We start from the raw sequence: 26,606 nt of genomic DNA, 5'->3' as shown, positions 1-26,606 counted from the left end.
CATAACATTAAACAACACCGTATTAGTTTTCAAAAAATTAATTTTTATAATTTTTTACAAAAATTTACCTAATTTAAAAAAAAAACTGTCCAATAAAGAAAGAGAATATAAAAAACCTTTTAAGAATACGCCCATGAAAATGCATTACACAATAAATATTAAATAGTTTTTAAAATATTAAACTTTATTTATTTTTTTAAATAAAACATTTTTTTTGATTTTTTTTCTTGTTTTTCTATGATTTAAGATGCTTAAATGAGTTATTAATATAACAAATGCCATCTTGAAAATATACATACATTTTCCTTACTCAACCATATAGATAATAACTTTTGCAATATCAACACAATTACCACTATCAGATTTGATTTCTACTGAATTATTTTCCAAATTAGTTGTAAATATATCGGTATCTTTAATCTCTACTTTCCCTTTTAATGGGTTATTATATTCTGGTAGAATACGAGGTCCTTTTACTGGATCTTCATATCTCAAAATAATGAGGTTATGTGAATCTGAAAAATAAAAATAAATGTTTAATTAACAAAAAAATGACAGTTTTAGCATTTAGATTAAAATTATAAAAAAGTAAATAAAAAATAATTTCAGTATAAACATTGAAAAAAACAAATAAAAAAAAAACAAAAAAAAAAAAAAAAACACTTAAAAAAACAAATACAGTAAAACAAAAAAAAAACAAAAAAACAAATACAGTAAAACACAAATACAGTAAAACACTTGGGATCAGACTCAGGACCTTTTGTCGCACAAGGTCCTGAGTCTGATCCCCAATGTTCTTAAGTTGTAGCGCCCTTGAGTAGGCACTATAAATAATCTGAAATCTTGCTGAGTCAACACTTAATCAGCAGCTAAATTATTAGGCAATTGTAATCTATAATATCCCAAACTGCCAAAAGCAACTCAAGACTGAGTTAGGGTAACTTATGTTACTCCATGTTCAAGTCAAAACGTCAACCTTACCAAATTAAGAACAAATAAATGTGTAAAAAATACATTAAAAGTAACCAAAAATACACTAGTTTTAGTATTTAGATTAAAATATTCAAAAAATTAAGTTAAAAATATTTTCAGTATGAACATTTTAAAAACAAATACAGTAAAACATATAGATATAAAATAAAAAAATTTGGAATTTTTAATTTTTTACCTTTGATGTTTCGATTTAGTTTTCTTAGCCTCATCTTAACATTTTTTCCTGAATCCCCATTTCTGATTGGAAGTTGAAAACTGAAGTTTGCACTCGATGGTTGAGGGTTGATTGCCTAAAAAAAATTAATTTTAACCTTCACACTTGGCTTTATTACATAAACACCTGGCTTTACTACATAGATCTTGGGTTTGATTTCCAACGCTTTTATGCTATAGCACCCTTGCATAAGGTACTATAAATGCTACAAACTTCTGCCAAGACAAAAACAATCAGCAGAAAAATTGTTATAATATTTAAAATGTCAAAATAAACAAATGTTACTCTTTGTTTAAGACATAAAAATGGCCTTTTTACATCGGATATGAATAAATATATACATTGAACATAATACAGTAAAATTTAAAAAATATAATTAATGTTAACAAAAAAAACTTTAAAAAACGTTTTTCAACAAATATGGCAAAAAAACAAAAAGTTTATGTCCCTAATTAAATTTTAAACACTTTTTAATATAGTAAAAAAAGCTCAAGATTTCACATGCAGATAGTTTTAAATAAAAAAATAATATGGTTACATATAACTTACAGTAATATTAACAGAGGGAACTGTAATGAACTCGCACAAAGGTCGACCCGGACAACAATCTTCCTGCACTTTTGAGTTTCCTTCACTTGAAAACTTGATTGTTACTCCATCCAACTAAAATACAAATTATTATTATATATAATGAAGCTTAGTATAATATATATTTATATGTATGTCCAATTTATAGGCCTACTAATTACATAAAACTGCCGTTTGTGGTGCGCAGGTGAATTCTTGCAGGCAAATATCAGTTGCAACCATATTACAATTTAAATTCCGATCGTAGTGCGGGACTTAGTAAAAGTAAAAACTGAAAATTTTAAACTTTAAAAACAAGCAAAATGAGTTTCTGTGTTCGATTCCCACTGACAACCTTTTTTAACATATATTTATAATTAATGTAAAATAAAATTAAAGGTTAGTAGTATTAAATTTAACAACACACCTTAGTTTTAAAATACATAGTAAAAATATATTTTACGTTTTGCACCTTAAGATAATTAACTAGAGGTTAGAATAAAATTTTTAAATTACAAAATATTAATTTACCTCCAATGTTTGAGTAAAATAAATTTGATTTTCGGTCAAAACATTAAACTCGTCAAATGGTGAAGAAAGTGCAAGAGCAGCTTCAACTCCACTTTTTAAAGCTGTTTCTTTAACAGAAGCTACAAATGGCATTACCTTAAATAAAATAAAAAACACTTAAAAATATTGACAAATATGCACTTAAAATAATCTGAATAAGCATGACAAAAAATCAAATAAAATATAACAAAAGAATTACTCAATATTTATATAAACTACTCAATTGCCTGTTTTAAGGCTGCATTTTAAATGTCAACTCGCTAGCAAAATGAATTCGATAATTTACCCACGCACCACAAGCAGCAGTTTTTTTATTTTTTAAGGCCTAATAATTAACCATTATATATATAGATTTATATTCACAAATATATCAAAACCAAATAGCTAAGAGTTAAATACAATTAATAAATCAATAAATGTAAATAAATTTAATTTACCTTTTTTATGTACTTTTTCAACTCATTTACTCCCTTAAGCTTGGTGGCAATTACTTTGTTGTCTGGAAATGAACTTTCACTTTCCTCATACAAGGTCCTATTATAAAATTAAAATTAAAATCTTAAAAAAAATATTAAAAATTAAAAGTATTAAAATCTAACAAAAACAACTTTTAATATATTTAGCCTGATTTTTAAAATAAGAACTATACATTTTGCAGGAGTATATATGGAAAAATAAAAGTATTTACTTGAATGTTTAATAAACGAACCTTAGTAGTTGAAGAGTTAGTTTCTGCCATTCTGGGTAAGTTTTGGCAACAAAAACATTGCAGTGAGTTGGTGGAGGAAAAGCATTTTTCTAAAAAGTTAAATTTAATTTTTTTAAATTTTGTCCATTATGTTTTAATAAAACAACTTTCTTTATGTAAATAATTAAAGTAAGTTTTAAAAAAAAATTACAAAAAATTAAATCTATTTTTCTGTGGTTTAATTTTTTTATATATTTTTCTGTGGTCCTAGGTTTAATCCCCACTGCTCTTATGCTGTAGTGCCCTTAAGTAAGTTACTTCCGTAAGCCAAAAAACTAATCAACAGCTTAATGATCAAGATATAATAGTTAATATTATTCTGAACTGCCAAGGTCAACTCGAGACTGAAGTCAGGGTAACAACACTATGTTTAGGCTGTAAAATCAACCTTTCCACATCGCAGATAATAACATAGTACATGTATAATATATATTAATAAGACCATAAACAATAAAAATCATTCAACCTTGGATTTAGCTTGTAGAAGTCTGTTCTTAAGTCTTAGTCTAAGATCATGAGCGGTGGTCATCACATACTCTGAAGCTTTGATCAAAACTGAATCAATTTCGCCCACTTGTGGCCAACTTGCATACATCACCGAGTTGGGCTGTTTAAAAAAAGTTTAAATGGTTTAAAAATGTTGTTAAAATATGTTAAATCTCAGATATAAATAGTTTAGCATTGATTTGTTTTATTGCAGGTGTCTTAAAATTTGATATACACAAAATGGTAAACTAATAAACGCTAGTAAAAAAAACAAAAAACAAAAATTTTAAAACATTTAAATAAATATATTTTACTTAATACTCGCTATGTCGATTTATTAAAAGTTAGAATATATATATTTTTACAATTAAATAATTTTTAATACTATATACATTTATAAATTATGACAAAAAATTTAAATAAACTGGTTTATATCTTATATCTCACCTTTTTAAGAAGTCCCCATATATATTCACAAACGTGAGGGCAAATAGGAGCAAGCAACAGAGTTTGAACTTCAATAAATTTCAAGATTAATTCCTTGTTCATTAAATCCATGCTCAACTCTCTATATTTATCTCTACACATCTAAAAACAATAAGAATTTATTTTTGAATTCATATTTATAGAAATAAGAAATAAAACTACTAAAAAAGCAAATATTTTTATATAAACGTCACAACAAAATTTTTCCTATGCACCACAAATGGCAGTTTTTTATGTTCAAGGCTTATAAACTACATTTTTTTCTTATTAGATTTAATTATATTTGACTATCCAATAGAAAAAAATATTAAGCAACTTGTGTAACTAAACCATTTAAAAAACCATAGACCAGCTTAATTTGCATAATCAGCTTTTATTCAACAGAACTTAGACAAGGCAATAATAGTAATCAGACCCCAAAACTTAAACAGCAATTCCTAGATTTTTAAAATTTTATTTTTAGAGAAAATAAATTTTAACAGAAATTTACGAACCTGAAACTCAAAGAATCCAGATTTCAGAGCCTCCTTATACATCATGTTATTAAAATGCTGTTGAGTGTCTACTATAGTCTGATTAATTTCACTCATAAACACTTTGTCATTAAAAGTAGTTGGACTTCCTTGTCTTAGTTCCACTTCATCATTGATTACTTCTTTAACCCATTCAATCCAAGTATATAATCTTAATATTCCAGCATCTGCCATTTTTTCAACAAAGTTTGCATCTTCGATAGTATCTCCTGCATCTGCTAAGGCTAATCTCATACCTGGAATTTGAAGAAAACAAAATCGTTTTAAAAAAAAAAAAAAAAATCCGATAAAAACGAAATTAAATGCCAAAAAAATTGTTTTTAGCTAAATCCTGAATTAAAAATTCCTAAATCAAACAACTATAGCATTTATATTTGCATTATATTGGTTAAAATATATATTATAATTATTTTAAATGCAAATCTTAATCTGCAAATATAATACCCTAAGCTGAACAAATCTTTAAAAAAAGCCTAACAATAAAAGCCTTACAAAAAAAGTTAAAAATCTTAATATTATATTAAGCCTTAATCTAAGCCAATACACTTTTTGTTCAATTGCCTATTCCAACTTATTCAAGCACCCTCTTCATACTTACCTCAATTTAACCGTTAAACTTGAAACACTTAAACATTTAACAATACAGACTCAAGTTATTTGAAAGCTACTGTACAAAACATGAAATAACAAAAATAAATATTTTTAAAGAGTTTTTGTTTTTACCGTCTGCTGAAAATCGATCCAAAGCATCTTTGAGAGTTAAAAAGTTACCAGTTGATTTTGACATCTAAAAAAAAATAAATAAAATTTATTTCTGTAAATATATAATTTAAATTACATGTATTGGTATTTTGTATTTATTTATCCTTAATGTAGACATGGCCTAAACATAGAGAAATATTTGTTATTTTAAACAAGTCTTGAGTGGCCTTTAGCAGATTGGTAAATTAATGAATAATATTAAACTGCAAATTTTTTATTATATTGCCAATATTTTGGCTCAGCAGAAGTTACTATTTATAGTGCCTTACTAGTAAGGTTTCAGCATAGAAAAAGGCAAGGATTAAACCAAGAACCTAGTGTTTAATGAAGCCAAATGTTCTAACAACTTCACCTATACACGAGTTACAATATATAATACACTTTAAGGTATCTTTACATGAAATGTGCAGTTTTTAACATAAGATGTGTTTAATGTGTCACAAATACCTTTTCTGAGTTTAAGAGTAAATGTCCGTTGGCTCTTGCACCTTGTGGCCACAAGGTGGGAGTATCGGGCCACATAGCAACATGGTTGTATAAGAAGTAAGTTAAATGGTTGGGTATAAGATCTTTGCCTACAACAAAAATTTAAAGTTAAAAGAAATATTACTAAAAAAAATAAATCCTAAAAATAAAAAATAATAATAATAAATAAAGAATACTATGGGCAACAAAATTTAGTTAAAATTAAACTAAACAAGTCTATTAAATTAGATATTTCTTAATTTGCATTTTAAAACATTAAAAAATTGATAGTTTTTAAATAAATAATTTTTATCAAAATGTTGTTTTAAATCTAACTATAAAAATATTTAAGTAAAATACCTGAAGCTCTTAGATCAAGTGGATACCAATACAAAAACTCATTTCTCAATTTATCCAAAGTTGATTGGGGTATTTCACATTTAGGATAACTCTTGTTAGGCAAGAAAATATAATCCCATACCTCTCTTGTTAACTGTTCTGGTCTGTAAAAATAAAGAAAAAATGTTATAAAATAGCAAATCTAAAAAAAAAAAAATTGCCTGGTCATATTGCTTGTTAATTTATATTTTGATTAAAATAAAAAACAAGTTCAAAATGTACAATTTAAAAAAAATTACAAATATATATATATGGCTATAGCAGGAATCAAACCCCAAAACTTTGGATCAAAAAATACACCAGTCTATCTACTTTACCTACATGACTTTGTTCTAAAAAAAAACATAAATATCCCCCCAAAAAAACTTTATATTTTCACTTACGTTATCCCAAATACACCTCCTTGTGAACCATCAAATACACCTTGTTGTAGCAAGTGAGCTATAGTATAATAAGCCATGTATATTGTGGAATCTGAAAGTGATTCAACCAACCATTGCTTATCCCATGGCAATCTTGTTCCTTTAAAAAAGAAAAATATTAATATATAGGTAAGCTACTGCTGAGTAAGGGGTTAAAGTTGTTATAATTATATAGCAAAAAAATATGTTTTTCAATGTAATTAATAAAATATGACAAAAATCTAAACTAAAATTGTTTTAATATAAACAACATTTTTCATATTTTAAAGCTTTAAAATTATTTTTTGAGCAAATTTTATTTTTTAAAAGCCCCCGAAAAATGTACAAAAGTAGCTCTTAAATAAACTTAGGTAGGCCAAATACATTTTTAACCAATAAAATTTACCTAAACCATAAGTTCTAGAACATGCATGCTCTTTCAACCAATCCAAAGTTGAAATAAAATTTCTTCTAGTTTCCTCTCCGTAAGTGTTCAGTTGTTTCAAGGCTTCTGCTGTTTTTGCCTTCCATTCTTCCTCACCATAATCCAAATACCTTGAACAAATTTTTAATTTTTTTTTATATTTAAAAAAAATTAAAATAAACATCAAAATACTCTGATAATAAACCATAATAAACCAAAGATTTTAACTTGCTTTTGAATTTCTAAAATCTAAAATTGAGAAAGTCTGTTCAATCTGTTGTTAAAAACTAATCTATTTAGCCTACATACATAACAGAGCTTATAAAATATGAAAGTAGTCTGCAGGCAAATGATTAATTTTTGGTATAACATTGAGCATACCATTAGAAGCCTGCTAAGTAAAAATATAAGGGATAAGACACTTTTTAAAATCTATATATAATAAAGCTTAGTGAACAATATATGTATGTACAATTTATAGTAAAATACAAAAAAACTGTCGTTTGTGGTGTCTGACAAACATTAGTTAAGACTTGAGAGTTGCAACTACAATAAAACAATAAAAATGCTGACCAAAACGGCTAAAAAATAAAAAATCATAATTTTCAGATTATTTATATCCTTAAAATCTACATTAAATTTGTTTAACTTACCATTGATCACAAAGTGCTACAACACATTCATCCCCTGATCTTGACATCACTTTCTTCTCTGGTTCCATGTAAATATATGCCTCGTTCTTATTCACTAAATCCTGTTGGATTTCCTTCTTCACATCTTGGACCTTCTTACCTTTAAACCCCTCAACCTTAAATTAAGGAACAAAAAATAATTATAAAAGTTAGTTGTAAAAATTGAAAAATTAAAAAAAATTAACCATACAAGCTATAATCAAAAAAAAAATTTCAAATGCAAAAAAATATTAAATTTTTTACTGATTTGTTATTAAATACAAATTGGCCTAAAAAACTAAAATTAAAACTGAAAATGAATAAAAAAAGATGGACATTACGCAAAAATCTGAAAATATTTACATAAAATTACCATACAAAACACAATTTATTAACTTATAAAACTCCTAATTTTTCTTTATTATATTTACCATCATTATGCCTTCATAAAAGCCTTTCAAGTAAACCATATCCTTAGCCTCGGCAAGTTTATCTTTATCATTCTGGCTGTTAATTTTAAGTAATTCACAAGCATACACTGCAGCTAAGTTACCATATTCAGGTATTTTAATTATTGGAATCTGAATAAAAATTTAAAAAAAATATTTAATTAGAAATTTCATCATAATAAAAAATTGAAAAAACAGTAGTAATTTAAAAATTAAAATTTTTTAATACTTTCAATAAACCAACAATTAAAATATTCATTAATAGTGGCATATAGTGATCAAGACACCTGGTTTTACCAGAGAAGGTTCTTGGTTCAATTCCCAATGCTTTTATTTATGGTTTAGAGCTTTAAAAGAAGGTGCAATATAACAGCATAAAATTCTTCTAAGACATGAACCAATTTGCAGATAAATATTGAGCAATTATGATCTATAATATCTTAAACTGCGAAAGGCAACTCAGGACTGGGTTGCAGTTACTGTTGTTATTCTATGTTTAGGTCGTGAAGTTGAGCTTTCCACATCAAGTATAAAAAAATTTAATAAACACGAAGTTATTTATTACCGGTTCAAATGGCAAAACCATTTCATCACTCAGTCCATATTTTGCTCGAAATGCCGGCTTTTTCTTAAGGTCACACAGTGCGGCATAATCATCTGGTGAATCAGATGGCACACTAGTCACAACTCCTGTTCCTTTATCCTCTTTTATCGTCAGCATTGGCAGTGTGTAAATCACCTAAAAAAAATTTTTTTTAAATTCTTTTTAGAATTTTTTTTAATTTGAATTTGCTTTAGCCTATATCGGGTAATGTTGCAAAAATTAGTTAAATTTTAAAAACTATTTTTTAATTGTAAATAAAAAAAATATAAGTTTTCTACTTTGTTAAATTTTGACTTAAAAATGTAAATAATATTATATATATATACGTTGTTTAAATTGTTTAATAAATTTATAGAAAAATGTTAAGCTATAATAAAACCATACAAAAGCAATATAATACACTTTTATTTTAAAAGCTTTAAAAAAGTTTTAATGCTTGAGAAAAAATTTACTTCTCGAATAAGTGCAATAAAAAAAATCATAAAACTTTATTTTTTAAGTAACCTTATATGAAGTGAGAGGTGCTTGCAGTTTACAACCCATAATATCCTGACCATTAATTTGAGCAACAACCTCATATTCTCCCTGTTTGTTTGTCATTTCTTGGTACGACATATTTCTAGCTGCTCTCCTGGTACTTACGTATATCTCACCATTCTTCATCTAAAAATAATGAAAAAATCTTTAAAAATTTAGTAAAACCAGAAATTTATAAATTCTTTAAAAAATGATTTGATAAAATATGAATAAAACTGAGTCACATATTTTATTGGTAAATTTTAATATTCTTAATAATTATTAAAAAGCTATGTACTGCAAATATGTATAAAATGTTATTACCTAATATTATAAAATTTACACCCCATTAATATAGAAAAAAACTCCTAAAAAATCCAATTTAACAACAGATTACAATTTTTATAGCATTTCAAGACCATCAAAATCTTAAGTTGAGAATGCCAATATAATAAAAACATTAATATTTTTTATATCTTACCCTACAAGCAACATAGTTAATATCTGGATGAATCCAACAATTAGTTTGACCAAACATTGTTTCAGGCCTTAATGTAGCAGCAACTAGAATAATTGGTTGTCCACTCAAGAATCTAAAAAATATCAAAATTTTAATAATTTTTTTATATTTAATTCTGTTTTCTCACATTGAAGAAGGTAAATAAAAAGATATACTTTTTGTAGTAATACTTACTTGAGTTTGTCAGGATAAGGTTCAAGTAGTTTCATCTTAATACAAGTATACTCCTGTCCACCAACTCCCTCACCTGACTGTCTATCATGGTCCATGCAAGGCTGATTGTCCTGATATATAAAAATATTTAAAAAACTGTGCTAAAAATATGACATTTTTTTATTATGACCCAAATCGTCCGAAATGAATGAGCTAAGCAATGATAGTTTCTTAAAAGTTGGGATGCGTAGTTGATTCTTTTTTTTTTAAATCAAAATTAAAAAGTTTCCAAAAAATTAGTATACTGGTATCAGGATCTTTTTAAAATAAAAAATGTTCTTATTTATACCTCTAACTGCCAACTTAAATATCTTTCACTTAACTTATATTACCTTTGGAGAGAAAATTGTGAATCTTTTTCCAAATTTAACTTTGCCCAAATCCTTGAGAGTTAAAAATTGCCATCTCACAAATGAATCATAAAATGGATTTGCATCAGTTGTGTAAAACGATCTTCGCCAATCAACCTAAAAACATTTAACACAATAAAAAATACAATTATGTGGTAAAAAAAACTTTAGCAAGCTTAATACATTAAATTTGGTCTATATATATTTTATATCATATGCCTGAACTACTATAATATACTTTTATTCCAGTCTGGAGTTGACTTTGGCAGTTTGGAATATTTTTAAGTAAAATAGCTCTATAATCTAATTGCTGATTGCTTTTTGGCTAAGAAGGGATTTATATAGTCTAAGGCATTTTACTTACTACTTGGAAGCAGTGGGAATCAAACCAAGGACCTCATCTAGCATGATAAATTTGTATTAGGTACCATATAAAATTACAAAACAAAAACACAAAAAAAATTTGAAAAAACTACCTTTAAACCCAATTTTTTGAGATCACTCTTACAAAAGTTTGGGAAATATTGCAACCAATATTTTGGATCAGCAAAGTTTTTAATTTCATCGTCCTTAAGTCCCAATGACTTCATTATTTGCCATTGATAAGCTGCAACTCCCGTTTTGGCTGCTGCTTTACTCTTCTTACTTTTAGATTTATCTACAATTACTATAAAACAAAGAAAATAATTCCGTTAATGAAAAGTTAGCTCATATATTTACAGGCAGTGTGGTGTAGTGATAAAAACACTTGCTACATCACCATGAGGTCATGGGTTCAATCTCCACTGCTCTCATGCTGTAGCACCCTTGAGTATAGAGGTATAAACGGTATGAACTCTTGCTAAGCCAGCACTTAATCGGCAGCATAATTACCAGGCAGTTTTATTTTATATAATATTCCAAACTGCTAAAGGCAACTTAAGACTGGGTCAGAGTAATTGATGTTACTCTAAGGTTAGGACGCGCATTCGACCTTCCCATGTCAACGATAAAGATGTATACAAAAAAATATATACACATATTTTTATAGTAAACCATAATAAAAATACATACAAATTTATACAAATAAAAAATTTTGTTTTAAAATTTATTAAAATCTTAAATTTTTTTAAATAAAATTTTACCTGGTCCCTCTCTTTCTTTTTCAACCTTCACAGTTTCAACAGCTTCAGGAAATATTGGTGGAAAACCAAAATCTTTCATTTCCCGTTTTAATTTATCAGCACATGCCTAAAATATAAGATAAACAAATAATAAAAGCAATTTTAAATCCAAAATTTAAAAAAATGGGTTGTTATTTTTCTTATAATTTAAGACCAAGAAAAGTATATATGCTGAAAATATTTTTATTTACACATATTTATCATCGATGTGGAAAGGTCGACTTACGACCTAAACATAGAGTAACATCAGTTACCACCCAGTCTCAGGTTGCCTTTGGCAGTTTGGATATTACAGGTTATAATTGCCCGCTAATTATAAGCTGCTTATTAAGTGCTGGCTTAGCAGAAATTTATACTATTTATAGCATCTTACTCAAGGGCGCTACAGCATGAGAGCAGTGGTATCAAACCCAAGACCTCATAAAGTGAAGATAAGTGTTCTGATCACTACACTACGCTGCTGGTCATGTAAATTGGTAAATAATTTTATACTTTTGTTAAATGAATGATTGTACCTTGATGGGCATTCCTGAACAGTGAAAGGAAAAAGGGTACAAACATTGTTTCCCCATTAATCTTTGAAACCCAACAGCGAATTCACATTTAGTTAAAGTAAATGTATGACCAAGATGCAATCGACCATTCATGTAAGGGTAGGGGAAAGTAGCAAAATATTTTTCTTTTTTGCTAAAAAATTAAATTCATTTTAAACTTGTGATATAGTGGTATTTTTTCTAATATATACATAAAAAACAACAATATCATAACCATTTCTTAAAAATTTATTTATCCTTGATGTAGAAAGGTCAACTTCACAACCTAAACATAGAGTAACATCTTTTACCCCACCTAGTCTTGATGAGCCATTTGGGATATTATAGATTATAATTGCCCGGTAATTATACTGCTGATTAAGTGCTGGCTCAGCAAGAGTTCATGCCGTTTATAGCGCTTTACTCAGGGGCACTACAGCATAGGAGCGTTGGAGATCAAACCCAAGATCTCATGTAGTAAAACCAGGTGTTTAACCACTATACCATGCTGTCAGTCATTTGTTAAAAAATATAATTTTAGGTAAAACAAAAATACAATTAATTAGTTTAAAAAAATAAACTAACAAAACAATTACAAACTTTTTGTTTTTATTTATTTGCTTATAAAAATAAAAAAATAAATTAAATTTACTTAAATTCTTCTGTTCCAAACAGGGGAGCATCCACCTCAAAAACTTTTAAATCTTCCCATATCTTCTGAGTCTCTTCCTCAATCTTCAGTAAAGTTGCAAGTTTAAATGTTCCTTTTCTTGTCACAACCTGATTAAAAAATAAAAACATTTAAAAATTAAAACCCAATGTCAATGTTAATATTATAGATTAAAATATCAGGCCTTGTAGTTATTGTTTTTTTTTTTGTATAATCTTTATCCTCGATGTGAGAAAGTCGAATGCGCGACTTAAACATAGAGTAACATCAGTTACTCTGTTACTCCAACCCAGTCTCGAGTTGCCTGTAGCAGTTTAGGATATTATAGATTATAATTGCCAGATAATTATGCTGCTGATTAAGTGCTGGCTCAGCAGGAGTTCATACCGTTTATAGTGCCTTACTCAAGGGCGCTACAGCATGAGGGCAGTGGAGATTAAACCCAGGACCTCATGTGTGGTGTAGCAAGTGTTCTTACTTTACCACTACACCACGGTGCCGGCTATTATAGATTAAAATAAAAGGTTTTGCAGTTATGGGTTTAATTCCAACTGCCGGATTAAAAATTAAATTAAAAATTTCACGAAATACAATTAAATTTCGCATACAAAAAATTTGTTCTAATTACACTAAATTAAAATTAGTTTGATACATTTAAAAACATGCATAAACTCACTTTATCAGAATCTCCTTTTGCTTCCACCATTTTAACTAAACCAACTGTATTTTTACAATATCTACCGCTAAACCTAATCAAAAACAAGTTAAAAATAAGAAAATCGACTTCAAGTTACATAAAATTGCCAATTACTCAAAAATTTCGTCATACGTTTTCTTCTTTAAACCGTAGATAACTCTATACACGCGAAAAGGCTCGTTTCTAGATACGGTTCAACTGATAAATACAAATACAATATTTAAAGCGTTTCATGCTGTTGTCACGTTTTTTTACAGAGATAGTAACCATTTAAGAATTCATTAGCTGGCGCGCCATATTTTTATTAGAATCACAAAATTTAAAAAATTAAATTTTCAATAACTAAATACCTTGAATTACATTAAATAGTGGTAACTTTAATATATTTATAAATATTAGTCGACAAAAAATAAGTGACTGGCAAAGGCTTTATATTACAAGGTCGCAGGTTAGATTTCCACCGCGTGTAGGCTTAGCTTTTAGTAAGGCGCTCTAAACAGCATTAAAATAATTTTTGGAAATAATACTTTTTTTGTTTTATTAAATCTTAGTTTTTAATTAAAATAGTCCCAATAGCCTATTGTGATTTTGATAAATAAACACAAAACAGTCAAAGTGAAATATTTTTATTAATTTGCTGCATATAAAGTCAGTAATTACATTTCATAATCTCCCAACGATTACATCAAAGATATCAGAATTAATTCATAGAAAAAATTATCAATTTTTACAAAATTTTGAGATTTTAGAATAGAAAAAAAAATTAACTAAAGCACTAGTTTATTAAGTTCAGAATTGAAAAATAAACCAAAAATTCAACAATGAAAAAAAAGCTTTCAAAAAAAGCTTTTTTACCACGATTAAAGGTAGATATAATATCTATTTAGTTTTTTAATTGTGCAAATAATATAAAAAGTAATATTATTTCAGATTTCTTATATTGAAAATGCTATAAACACCATTAATGTATTTTGATGAAAACAAAAGTTATTTGGTCCCAGTTTTGAAAATTTTTAGATTTTTACAAAAAAAAAAATTATGAAACACATTTCTGGCGAAAAATTACAAAATAAGGTCGAATTTTTTTCGATGAATTTTACCAAGAAATTGCACACTTTTGAACAAATTAACCAAAAAAAAAAAGTGAGTGCTTTATCAAAACAAAATAGTAATGAACTTTTTAAGGCCTATTTAACGTCCACAATTAAAAAAAGAGGTTATAATACAAAACATACCAAAAAAAAACAAAAAAGTAATTTTTGACAAATGGTGTGGTTTTATCATACCATAGAGCGCTATAATTTGTACAAGTCACAAACTCCATAACTTCGATAAAGTTGGTATAATGTACACACTGGAATGGCAAAATACAGCACAAATTATTGAAATATTCAGTGGATTCGATTATGGTTTGCACAATACAAAAGTTACAAAAGGTATTTTTTTGCAGTTGTTATAAGAGTTGGATTTTTCGATAATAATTTGAGAGTATTATACTATTTCATTAAACAAACAAATAAAAAAATGAGCTAATAGAAAATATAAGCATTCTTTAGCAAAAATTAATAGAAAATATGTCGTTTAATTAAAAAAAAATTACAAAAAAATTCGAAATGTGGCTAAATTTATAAAGCAAATTATTAAAAATTAGGATACACTCAAATGGCAATTAATTTTTGTACCTTTTTCTATCATTGAGGATAATATAATTATTAAATTTAACATCATTTGCTTAATTTTTAAACCTTTAAATTAAACATATTGTGCAAATGTCTCAATATATTTCAAAGACATTTTATTAACCTAATAAGCTAATATATACAGCATATTCTAAAAAAACACAAAGATTATTTTCAACACATGATTAGGCACAAGAAAAAAACTTTGAATTTTCAAACAAAAATTTAATATTGAAAAAAATGTATCAAAAAACATGAACTCAAAATTATCAATCTTATGTTAACTGACACAATCATAATTTCAAAAAAACAAAAAAGTTTTTACTAATTTATATTTACTTAACAATTGCAGCTCAACAGCTAATATGAGTTGTTGAGTGTGGCATCATAATAGCACCTTTGTGATGCAGTTAGAGGGCAGTAGAGGTGATTTTTTTAACTCCACGACGTTGAGCTAACATGGACGTTCCAACTGGGTTAAGGTTGAGTGGCTTGTGAGATCTGGCAGCACTTTAAAAAATGCCAAATTTAATTATAAAAAAAAATTTTAAGTTTTTAAATTTTTAGAATCAAAACGTTAATCGAAAGAAAAGTCAAAATACTGATTAATATATGTAAATAAATGCAGATAAAAGGATAAAAAAATATAAATAAATTCCTTATATAAATATGTAATTTTAAAACTTAATATTTCTAGGTATCTTGTAAAAAGATAAATCCAATAGTAGATTAATAAAATATTTTTTGCAGAAATTAAAATACCTTATATAAATATGTAATTTTAGAACTTAATATTTCTAGGTATATTGATAAGCAATCAAAAAAAATGTTATGTTACAGGTAAAAACATGTTGATCAAAAATTATAAAATCGAATCCCAAAATATTCAAAAATTCTGCTTAATCAAAATAATTAAAACTCTCACCTAAACATGGCAGAAACTGCTCCCTTCACCAATTTGTAATCTTTATTTTGATTTAAATGGTAGTCTGGTAGTTGATCAGGACGAGCTATGAACGAATGTTGTAAAACTTGTGAGACCGACATTCTCACATTGGGGTCAACGTGAAGCATTCGACGGACCAAGTTCTAGAAAAAGTAAAAAACAAAAATAAAACTTTAATAGAAAATTTAAAATAAGATTTTAAATAATAGTATATAAATTGCCATATTATTTTTACAGTTAAGCAATATAACAAAAACTTAATAGATATATCATTTTTTTTATAAAAGAGATACAAATAATGTAATTTAAATAAAAGAAAGAGTTAAAAATGTAAGATATAATTTAGGGAAAAAGATTTCGGTTGCTGCATTATTCAAGAATTTAACACTATAAAAAAAAACATAAAAATATTTTTTTAATAATCAAATGCAAATATTCTATAAAAACTAAGTTTAAAAAATAAATTTCACAAATAAAACGCTTGATTAAGTACCCCAAACCAGCAAAAAACATACAATAAAAAAAAGTTACCCCTTACATTTCCTTAGATACCTTTAAAAATATTTTAGAAGCAGTTTAAAACCTTTAATTTTATTTACCTTTGCTGTTTCGGAAACTGTTTTCCAATTTCCACCAGACATATTGAACTTTCCAGTTTCAATCCTCTTCAATATATCAGTTGGTGTGTCATCTGGTCCATTAGCAAATGGTGTGTAACCAGCTAACATGGTGTACAGTAAAACACCAAGACTCCAAACATCACATGCTTCATCGTAACCTTTCTTTTTCAAAACCTAAAAAATTTTTAAAAAATAATTTTTTTTTGTTGTTTAAAAATGGCCAAAAATTGGGTAACACCTAAACGGGGAAGTAAAAAAAAGGGAGAAAGGCACTGAAAGGAGGGGAGAAGGGGCTAAAGGGAAGTATTTTGTAGCCATTTTTATTAAGCAGCGGAAATTGTCAATGCTAAAAGACATTAAGAAAGCATTGACAATTTCCGCTTCTAACTAAAAATGACTGCAAAATAATTTCCCTTTAGCAGCCCCATCTCTTCCCCTTTTTAGTGCTTTCCTTCCTCCCTGTCTTCCCTTTACCCTTTCTTTTTTTACCCAATGAGTAGTTTTAACTGTATAAAATGCATATTTATAGCTAAAAATTTTCAAAAATTTTTTTTTAAATGAACAAAATTATTATTAAAAAAATCCAAAATTTGATGTTTAACAGACCTCTGGTGCAACAAAGTTAGCTGTGTAACACGGCGTCATCAGCAAGCCATTGTCATGCCTCAGTTGCTTGGCAAACCCAAAATCACAAACCCTTAAAGATTCAGGGTTACCTGTCTCATCAGCATACAAGATATTACTTGGTTTCAAATCTCTATGCACAACCTTAAAAAAAACAAAAAAAAAATTAAAATAAAAAAAAATTAAATATAAAATTTATTTTTATTGTAAAAAAACAATTTTCATTGTTTTTCTTTATTAATATTATTTATGTAACATATCTAAAACTGTATGACTTTGTGCTATTTCTATAAATATATTTATATTATATATGTTTAAATAAAGAAATGTTTACAATTATAAAACCACATTTTAATATAACATTTTTGTTATTAAATATTTTTGATAACAAACTGTTTTTTACCAATAATAATTGTTCTACTACGAACAAAGATTAAAAATTACAAATTCCTAAACAATTCAATTTTTTTTTTTTTTTACAATAGGCCTATCTGTTTATTAATTTAAAATTTTTTCTTTTTTTGATTTTTTAAAAAAAAATAAATGTCGAACTTACTGAGTTTTTGTGCAAATAATCAACAACTTTTGTCACAGTTTTAAGCACAGCACTAGCTTCCTTCTCCGAGAAAAATTTCTGTCTCAGAATTTTATCCAAAAGTTCCCCTCCCTTCATTAACTCAGTGACAAGGAAAACATGCTGACCATCATCAAAAACATCCTAAAAATAAAAATAACAAATAATTTAAAAAACATTTTTGCACAACAAGTTAAAAGGGAACCTTAAAATCATGTCAGTTTATTTTATGTGCCCACATTTCTAAAAACCATTTAACATATCATTTTAATTGCTGATTTGGGTCAATATTAGACCAAGAATTTAAAAACATTTTCCAATAAAGAATTTGGGTTGGCTGGGGTTATTAAAAAATGACGATAAAATGGCAATTTTCAGAATATGGCTTGAAGTAAATTGTTAATATACATAATGAACCCCCCTTTTTTTAACCCAGTATGTTTTTTTTGGAACCCCCCCTTTTTAACCCCTATTATTAAAGATACTATTACCATGCCAGAAAATAAAGTTACCCTTTTTTACAAGAATAAATTAAAGTATTTTACCTTTAAAGTGATGATGTTTGGATGTTGTCCATATCTGAGAAGAATTTGAACCTCTTCCTCACAATCTCTCTTGTTCTTAAAGATGATCTAAAAACATTAAAAAAGCAATTTAATTATCGGACAATTATAATTTATATTATTCCAAACTGCCAAAGCAATTTGAGGCTGGGTCAGGGTAACTGATGTTAAACCATGTTTAGATCATGAAGTCGACTTGAAATAAACAGATTAAACCTTTTTTGTTTATGCTATTATTCGGTTTAAGTAAAAAAATTACAATATTAATAAACTTTTTAATAATGGTCCTTCTAAAGCATTATACAAATTTAAAACCCATGTAACACTCATAGTGATATGATTTTTTAAACTTTTACCTTGACAGCATATTCCTTCTTGGTAGCTTTGTGGATGCAACGTTTACACACAGAATAAGATCCAATCCCAATCTCTTCTTTCTCCTCATATTCCTCACGAAAGTTTTTCTCATTCTTGGTCAACTTTAAAAAAAAAAATATTAAATAATACAAAATTAACAAAAACAAGATTAATGAAAGCATTTATTTTTTGTTTAAAAGTTGTATTTTTTTAAGAATTTGATTTTGAACTTTTAGAATTTTTAACCCCCATTACAAAGTTTTCTATGCACCAAAAAAGTTACCCCCGTGCTCCCTAACAGCTCCCCCAATGTTTCAAAACAACTACCTATTAGCTCCAAAACATTAACCTTTACCTGAGTTAGTTTTTTACACCAAAAACAAAATCAAAAATCTAGATTAATTTCAAAATAATAAAAATTTCCCAAATTTTACCCAAACCCCCAAAGTTAACCCAATTTAAAAACCTACCCTGTTAGTGAGCAAAGCTGTTCCAGAGAGATCCCTCTGCGGGATGTTGTGGTTCTTGCTCCTCAACTCCTCCTCCTGAGCCTTAGCCGCCTGATCCTCGTTGATGCTGGGAGCAACGAAAGAAAATCCTCGGAATAATTGTTGAGCCGCTGCGCTGGCAGGCACTCCAGGAGAATCTGTAAAAATTAAAAAATTTTAGAAACTTTAGTTTTCACTTTAGTTCTGTTTTTCCAAAATTTAGTTTCTGTTCCTCAAAAAGTTTTGTTTATAAGAACTAATATAAGTATGCTAGTTAAAAGCCCTCTTTACAGTAAAGATTTCCATTTTTCACTAATATTTGCCCTTGATAATTTACCCAAGCACCACAATTCGCAGTTTTTAAAATTTTGTAGGCCTATAAATTAGATAGTCCAATAAGCTTCAATATTTATAGAAATTATATATTCTTAAATAATTAAAAACTAATAATGATAAAATCACTATCTTTAAAAATATAAATATTTTTAAACTCAAAACCCCAAAAGTACAACTTACTTTTTTAATTTAAAAGAAAAACACCAATTACATTTTAATTAAATAATTTTACAAAACTTCAGTTTTAAAAAAAATTAAAATAACATTTACCTCTAGGTGTCCTCGAAGTAAACTCGGTGTCAAAATAAGTCGCATCCTCTGCTCGTGATGCAGCTGGTTTGAACGGAGGATCGATCTCCTTCCTCAGTAGCTTGTTCCAGTCGATTTTGTTGAAGAACGGATGTCGTTTTATCTCCTCAACACCATCCGGACCACTTCCAAGTCTGGGTCAAAAAAAATTGGAATTATTATTGGGGAAAAAAATTTTAGGTTATTTTAAACAATTACTTCTAGTAAAGAATCTCTTAAAAAACCTTAACCCGTAGAAAATTAACCCCTGAAAAAATTAAAATCAATATTGGAAAAAAAAAATTTGCCCTTTTGCTTTAGACAACAAATTCCGAAAAAAAAACTTTAAAAAATCCCCCTAACCCATAGAAATTTTACCCCCAAAAGAAAAACTCTTGTATACTTATTTTAAAAATCAAATATATTTTTAGAAAAATTACCCATTTAATTGATTTCTGACGATTACCCCATTAAAAAGGTTTAAAATATCACAATACTATTTAAATGCCTAATTAATGTTTCCGACAAAAAGATATAATAATTAAAATTACCTATTTGCTGGATTTCTCTTGAACAGCATCCTTAACAAACCTTGAGCATCAGGACTTAAGAACTGTGGCATTCCCAATTTGGCTCTGTAAATTATTAATAAATCATACTATGTTACATAAACCTAAGGCTTACCTAGAATTTTGTTAAAGAAATACTTAAAAATTTAAAATCTAAATTCCAAGAAAAAGTTTTAATCAAGATATGATTTTTTATTTTTTAAAAGTAATTATTGCTTAACTTACTTTAGAATCTGAGTCATTGTGTCTTTTCTATCTCTACCTTGGAATGGTAGTTGTCCAGTTAACATCTCATACTGAAAAAATATTTATTTTAAACATACCAGTAGAAATAAAAGATAATTTTAAAAAATTTGAGATTGTCAAGTAGTTGTTTTTACTTAGTTAAGTTGTTATTGACCACTTGGTAATACATTAGATTAGTCATGGTCTTTAAAGATTGCATGTGTCAGTTGGGTAATGGCCTTTGACCTTTATCTATATTTAATTAACATTTAACATTATAAATTAAACATGGGCCTACTTTAATTATATTATTTTCTATCATAAAAAATGTCAAAACATTAAAAAAGGGGTTTGTTTTTAAACAAGTAAAACGACTGAAAAACAAGTATCTTTAAAATCATCAAAAGCTAATAGATATAACTAATTTAAAACAAACTTTAAAAAATACATTAAAAATAACTTTTTCGTTAAAACAACAATACAATAGGGTTTTTTTAAACATTGGTAACTACCATAGTTGATTTTATCATATTTTAACTATCAATTGACTGCCTTTAAAAATACTCCCTTAAATATTTTTACAAATCTATCTTAAAATATTTTACATAAACAAAAACAACCAATAAAATGAACTTACCATAAGTACTCCAAAAGACCACCAATCAGCTGCGTGATCATGTCCTCTTCTATTCACAACCTCCGGAGCCATGTACTCAACTGTTCCACAGAATGAATAAGCTTTCTCCGATCCATCCAAGGACTCTTTGCTTAGCCCGAAGTCGGTCAATGCAATATGACCATCAATATCCAATAGAATGCTTAATGAAAAATACAGGGGTTACTTATATTAATTTAACTGGAAAAAAATATTTTGAGAAAACTTAATAATATTAAAAAAAGTCATTTAAAAAATACTTTTATAAGGGTTAAAATTATGTAAAATTCTTGTCTATACCAAAAACAAACTAATACTAAAAAATATTCGTTTTTTTAAAGGTTAAAAAGAATTGAATGTTAATAAAAAAATGGAAAACTATATTTATCAATAAAATCTCTTATATTTTTACAAGTTAAAAAAACAAATTAATTGTATATATTTCAAAAAAAATAAAAAACAGTTTTAAAATTTTTGAAAAGTAAAAAAAGAATTAATTGTATGTTGAATAATAAAAACATCAATTATCATCTTAAACCTGTTATTATAATTTACTTTGATTGACAATTGTCACAATTTCCTTATTATCCTAACTCATTCACATGACTGGTTTAAACCAATCATTACATGGATTTTAATTTAATTATTTGTTGTTTGCAAATAAGTAACGCGAAAAGGGATGAGTCATCTTTAAAATGTTGGTCTGTTAAGTTAATTGTGAAAAAAACAACATTTCCTATTCACTTCCTGATGGTGCTAAAAATCAATCAAAAAATACGCAAAACTAAACAAAAAATTACCTCCAAAGGTTTAGGCTAATGATAAACTGGTATAAAATGTATTTTAAAAATGTTAACAAAGAAATAATACTTTTTTAACTTTTTTTATTTATTGATTTTTAGTAACACAAAAGTTAGGTAAATCACTAAAATAACACCAACCTAACACAACCACTTTTTAAAATAATATTTATATAAACAAACAATTTGGCTTGTAATAATTAGGCACAAAAGTCTATAGGTTGAACCCAGAACTTTTTACATTTTTCTAAGTTTTAAAATTTTGTATATAAAAATTTAATATGTAAAATGATATTTTTTTTTTTAATTTTACAAATTTTCTTACTTTTCTGGTTTTAAATCCCGATAAATAATTCCAAGTGAGTGCAAGTGATCTAGTGCAAGTGCTAACTCGGCGAGATAAATCTTCACATCATCTTCTGTGAACATGAGCTCCTTGGAAAGCCTTGTAAACAAGTCACCACCTCGTAGGTAAGCCAAGACCATGTATAAGTTCCCATCCGTCTGAAAAGCTAAAAAAAAAAAATGGAGTTTTTTTTTGTATAGGCTACACCTTTATCCTCGAAGTGGGAAGGTCGAATACGCAACCTAAACATAGAGTAACATCAGTTACCCCGACCCGGTCTCGAGTTGCCTGAGGCAGTTTGGTCTCGAGTTGCCTGAGGTTTGGTCTCGAGTTGCCGGTCTCGAGTTGCCTGAGGCACTCAAGGGTGCTACAGCATGAGATCACTGGGAATCAAAACCAGGACCTTGTGTATTTGTGGAGAGTGTTCTGGCCACCACACCACGCAGTTTAAAAAAAAACATTTAAACTAAACAAAATTTTAAACTTTCAGTCATAAAAAGCATTTAAAGTTTTTATTTAATAAATGAGCTATAAATATAAGAAAAAATAGTTTAAAGTAAAATTTACACTCATAAAGTTTGCCATTATGAAACACCTTTTAAGGCAGCTTTTACTGCAAAAAGGAAGTGAAAAAAATGTAAACAAAAAAACAGAAATGCAAACAAACTGGTCAAGACAGAAAAACACATAAAAGTATCAACAACCTTTTATAAGAAACATACTTTAAAGGCAACTTAAATAAAAATATAAATCTTTATATTTACTTATTTTAATTTTAATATTCTAAAAATATTTGATTTTTTTCTTACCATAATAAACCTTTACAATAAATGGATGATTTACATCAACCAAGATGTTTCTTTCCATCTTGGTTCGAACTCGGTCTCGGACCTTTAACTTTGCTTTCTTTAGAACCTTCATAGCATACAGCTGGTTACGATCATTACCTATCAAAAAATTAAATAAAAATTTTTATTTTTTTTTTAATTAAGTTTTTTTCACCAAATTTAACATATATATATTTCTTTTATTTTTTTACAATTTAAAATTTAAGATATGGCATTCACATTTAAATAATTCAACTTTCATTTTATATAATAGGAAGTTAAGATCAATATATATAATTATTCAGGCTTTGTTTTGCCTAAACTTTAAAGCCATAATCAAATTATTAACCCATACATATTTTAATAATTAAAGTTACTTACAATTAGTTTAACATACCAATATACTAATCATAGATTTTCTAATAACATTTAACAACTTTAGTCATGATTTAAATATTTAATAATTTTAATATTTATATTACAAAGTTTTAATTATGGTTTTAAGGAAAAATTTGACTTATACAATTGAACAAAATTATAAATATATGTTACACAAGGAATTTAGATTACAGCATTTATCCTATTATTAAGTAGGCCTACTGAAAAATGAGAAACCGTTATATTTCAATAAGGAACTACCTGACATCTTAAGTAAAAAAATAAGAGGTATTAAAAAGTGTTCTGCATTTTACTATGTAACAAAATTGTGCTCATACATAGTATGTGCCTTTCTGTTGTATATTAAAATTGGGTTTGGTGACTATGCCATAATGTACTATTAAATCTTTGTATAAACATTTTTATTTTTGGCATGTTTTAAATCATTAAATTGATATTGTCATTTTTTCCCGGCGCATTGTTGTAATATTAATTGTATATCATATTTATTTTTCACTTTTATCAATGCGCGAAAAACCAAAATAAAAAAAACAATAAAAATTGTCTAAATACTAGCAAAATATCTACAAACTTTTAAAAAAGCTTTACAAAAAAGCTCCTAAAAATATAAAGAATAACAACTTACCCACGATTTTCTTTACCAAGAAAACTTTCCCGAACGAGCCTTGCCCCAGAACTTTGAGCAACTCAAATTGTCCTGGGTCTCCCTTCTCACAGCCTTTCATTGTATGTTCCTTTATCTCATATTCATGCATTGGCTCATCCTAAAAGAAATAAAGTTTACGAAAAAAATAATAATTTGTTATTAAAAACGATATATATATATATACATACCATACAAAATTTGAGTTAAAAATTTTTTTAAGTATTGTTAGCTTGAGCTAATTTATACCATAATATTATCACTGTGAAAACTAAATTAAAATATTTGTTTAACTCAGTTTCCTAGTAAACTAAAATTGTAAGAGTTTTCTGTAATAAAGATTTAAATTACATAAGTTAAAATGTTAACTGTTCATTTTGCCAAACCTTAAAAAAACAAAGTTGTAACGACTTTTAAACAATAGTTGTCTAAACAACTAAAAATATTTAAAATTATATAAGTACCTCATCTATTTATTACCCAGTAACCATACCTATTTAAATACTATTATAATAAATTAATAACTATTACCTTAATTTCCAATTGGTCCACAGCCATATCATCGTCATTCTACAATAAATCAATTATTTATTCAGTAATAATAATGACGAATTAAAATGTTTAAGTGATGACAAGTTTCTACGTCACATTCTATCATAATAAATAGTAAACTTTACAATTTATCTTTAGATTACGTAATATACACCTCCTTATTGTCAAATTTTGAATAAACACAATCAATTATATAATAGAAACTACAAGAGGTTCAAACCATAAGGACATTACTTTAAGTTTTGAGACCTTTTTTATGACTTTTTAAACAATACAATAATTCACTTAAAAAATGACAAAGCTAATTTTATTACTCCTCGGATATGTTTTTCATGGTTTAAAATTTTATACAAGTATTTTCAATTAAATTTAGATTTTGTGCCGTTAGCCCAACATGATTAAGTGCTAGAGTACTAAGCAAGTATAACAAGTATATTTTATGGTGGCAGGATGTAATGATTAACACTTTACAACTTGAGGTCGTTGGTACGATTCCCACTGCTTCCATGTTAAAGCGCCCTTAAGTAAGGCGTTATAAACTGTACATATTTCTAATAAAAGTGCTTAACAATATCCAAAACTGCTTATATTAACTTAAAACTGCTTTGGGTAACAAATGCAACCCTATGTTTAGGTTGTAAAGCCAGTCTTTTCATACCAAGAAAAAAAAAAAGTTTTATTGTATTCATTATTATAACATTTAAACTATAGCGTTATATTATAACTTAAAGTCTCAAAAATGTATTTTACCTCCTCTTTAAGCAGTTGAGAGTTGGAATTGGGAAACAAATTGTTACCCAGTGGAGCCAAAGGCATGATGAATAATAAAGATAACTTAATAACAATATATATATATAAATTATAAACTTATTTAACAACCTAAATAAACTAAAAAATGAAAGTTGAATTAGTTATTAAGTTTACTCAAAAAATATTAGTTCATTTACTTTTCTAACAAAGTTTTTTTGCGGCTTTTTAGTTATAGAACCATTACAAAACTTGGATTAAAATCCAAGTACACAAAACTCTATTATCTGAAATTCTGTTACTAAGCCTACATCATCTAAATAAGGCTTTATATTATACAAACAATGAATTCTACCGACTTATATATTATTTACTATGTTATCAGCTCACAATATTAAAATCCTTTTCCGACTGTCTTTATTTAAAATTTTATTTGTCTAATTATATATATTTATTGTTTAAAAAAGATAAAAATAGTTAAGGTTTGTAGTATATAAATATGAATCACTTTCTATTGTAGTTTTAAGTTTAGTTGGGGGCAGAACTTTTGTTTGTACCTAAGCAAATAAGCTAGCACTTCATTAAGGCTGAGTAGTAATTCAAAACTAAATCTGACTCACAACCGGAAAAAAAAATAAAATTGTTGTTTATCAAATTACATTTAAGTTAAGTACCAGACTTTATTTTAATTGTTTTAGACTTCCTAGGATACATGATATCCTATTTATGACATATATACTATCGCAATAAACAAACTTTTTAAATAGCCATTTGTGACAAAAGGTTAAACAATAGCATAAGCCTTGTTAGGGTAATATATTCAATGGTGTAATTAAAGTCCATATTTAGCCATTATTTAAACAGGTTTTTGTAATAAATACCAAAACATTAGGCAACAAAAATTCCTAATTTATAAATCAGATAGATATATGTT

General features: G+C 27.0%; 2 protein-coding genes across 2 annotated transcripts; both read right to left on the bottom strand.

Moving 5' to 3' along the window:
• Position 1: 1 nt before the first annotated feature.
• On the bottom strand, positions 2–13,548 carry LOC145763883 (leucine--tRNA ligase, cytoplasmic-like). The gene is made up of 26 exons (XM_082575427.1): positions 13,414–13,548; positions 12,720–12,847; positions 12,050–12,221; positions 11,496–11,601; positions 10,848–11,038; positions 10,354–10,488; positions 9,983–10,092; positions 9,770–9,881; positions 9,277–9,435; positions 8,734–8,907; positions 8,151–8,300; positions 7,702–7,856; positions 7,031–7,179; positions 6,607–6,745; positions 6,185–6,327; positions 5,807–5,934; positions 5,321–5,384; positions 4,559–4,833; positions 4,026–4,166; positions 3,559–3,699; positions 3,054–3,142; positions 2,782–2,878; positions 2,306–2,440; positions 1,757–1,870; positions 1,169–1,283; positions 2–515 (listed from the first exon to the last, which is right to left on the bottom strand). The coding sequence occupies exons 1-26, from the start codon at positions 13,441–13,443 to the stop codon at positions 307–309; spliced, it is 3,561 nt and encodes a 1,186-aa protein (XP_082431553.1). The 5' UTR covers positions 13,444–13,548; the 3' UTR covers positions 2–306.
• Positions 13,549–14,130: 582 nt separating this feature from the next.
• Positions 14,131–25,814, bottom strand: LOC145763956 (ribosomal protein S6 kinase alpha-3-like). The gene is made up of 17 exons (XM_082575511.1): positions 25,676–25,814; positions 24,905–24,943; positions 24,356–24,494; positions 23,314–23,451; positions 22,484–22,670; positions 21,341–21,521; positions 20,704–20,774; positions 20,461–20,544; positions 19,892–20,064; positions 19,268–19,443; positions 18,797–18,919; positions 18,423–18,509; positions 17,860–18,021; positions 17,286–17,447; positions 16,659–16,853; positions 16,039–16,202; positions 14,131–15,623 (listed from the first exon to the last, which is right to left on the bottom strand). The coding sequence occupies exons 1-17, from the start codon at positions 25,739–25,741 to the stop codon at positions 15,524–15,526; spliced, it is 2,247 nt and encodes a 748-aa protein (XP_082431637.1). The 5' UTR covers positions 25,742–25,814; the 3' UTR covers positions 14,131–15,523.
• Positions 25,815–26,606: the final 792 nt, after the last annotated feature.

Source organism: Corella eumyota, chromosome 1 (genome assembly GCF_963082875.1).
Source record: "Corella eumyota chromosome 1, kaCorEumy4.1, whole genome shotgun sequence".
Lineage (NCBI taxonomy): Eukaryota > Metazoa > Chordata > Ascidiacea > Phlebobranchia > Corellidae > Corella > Corella eumyota.
This window is presented reverse-complemented; position numbering and strand designations above follow the sequence as displayed.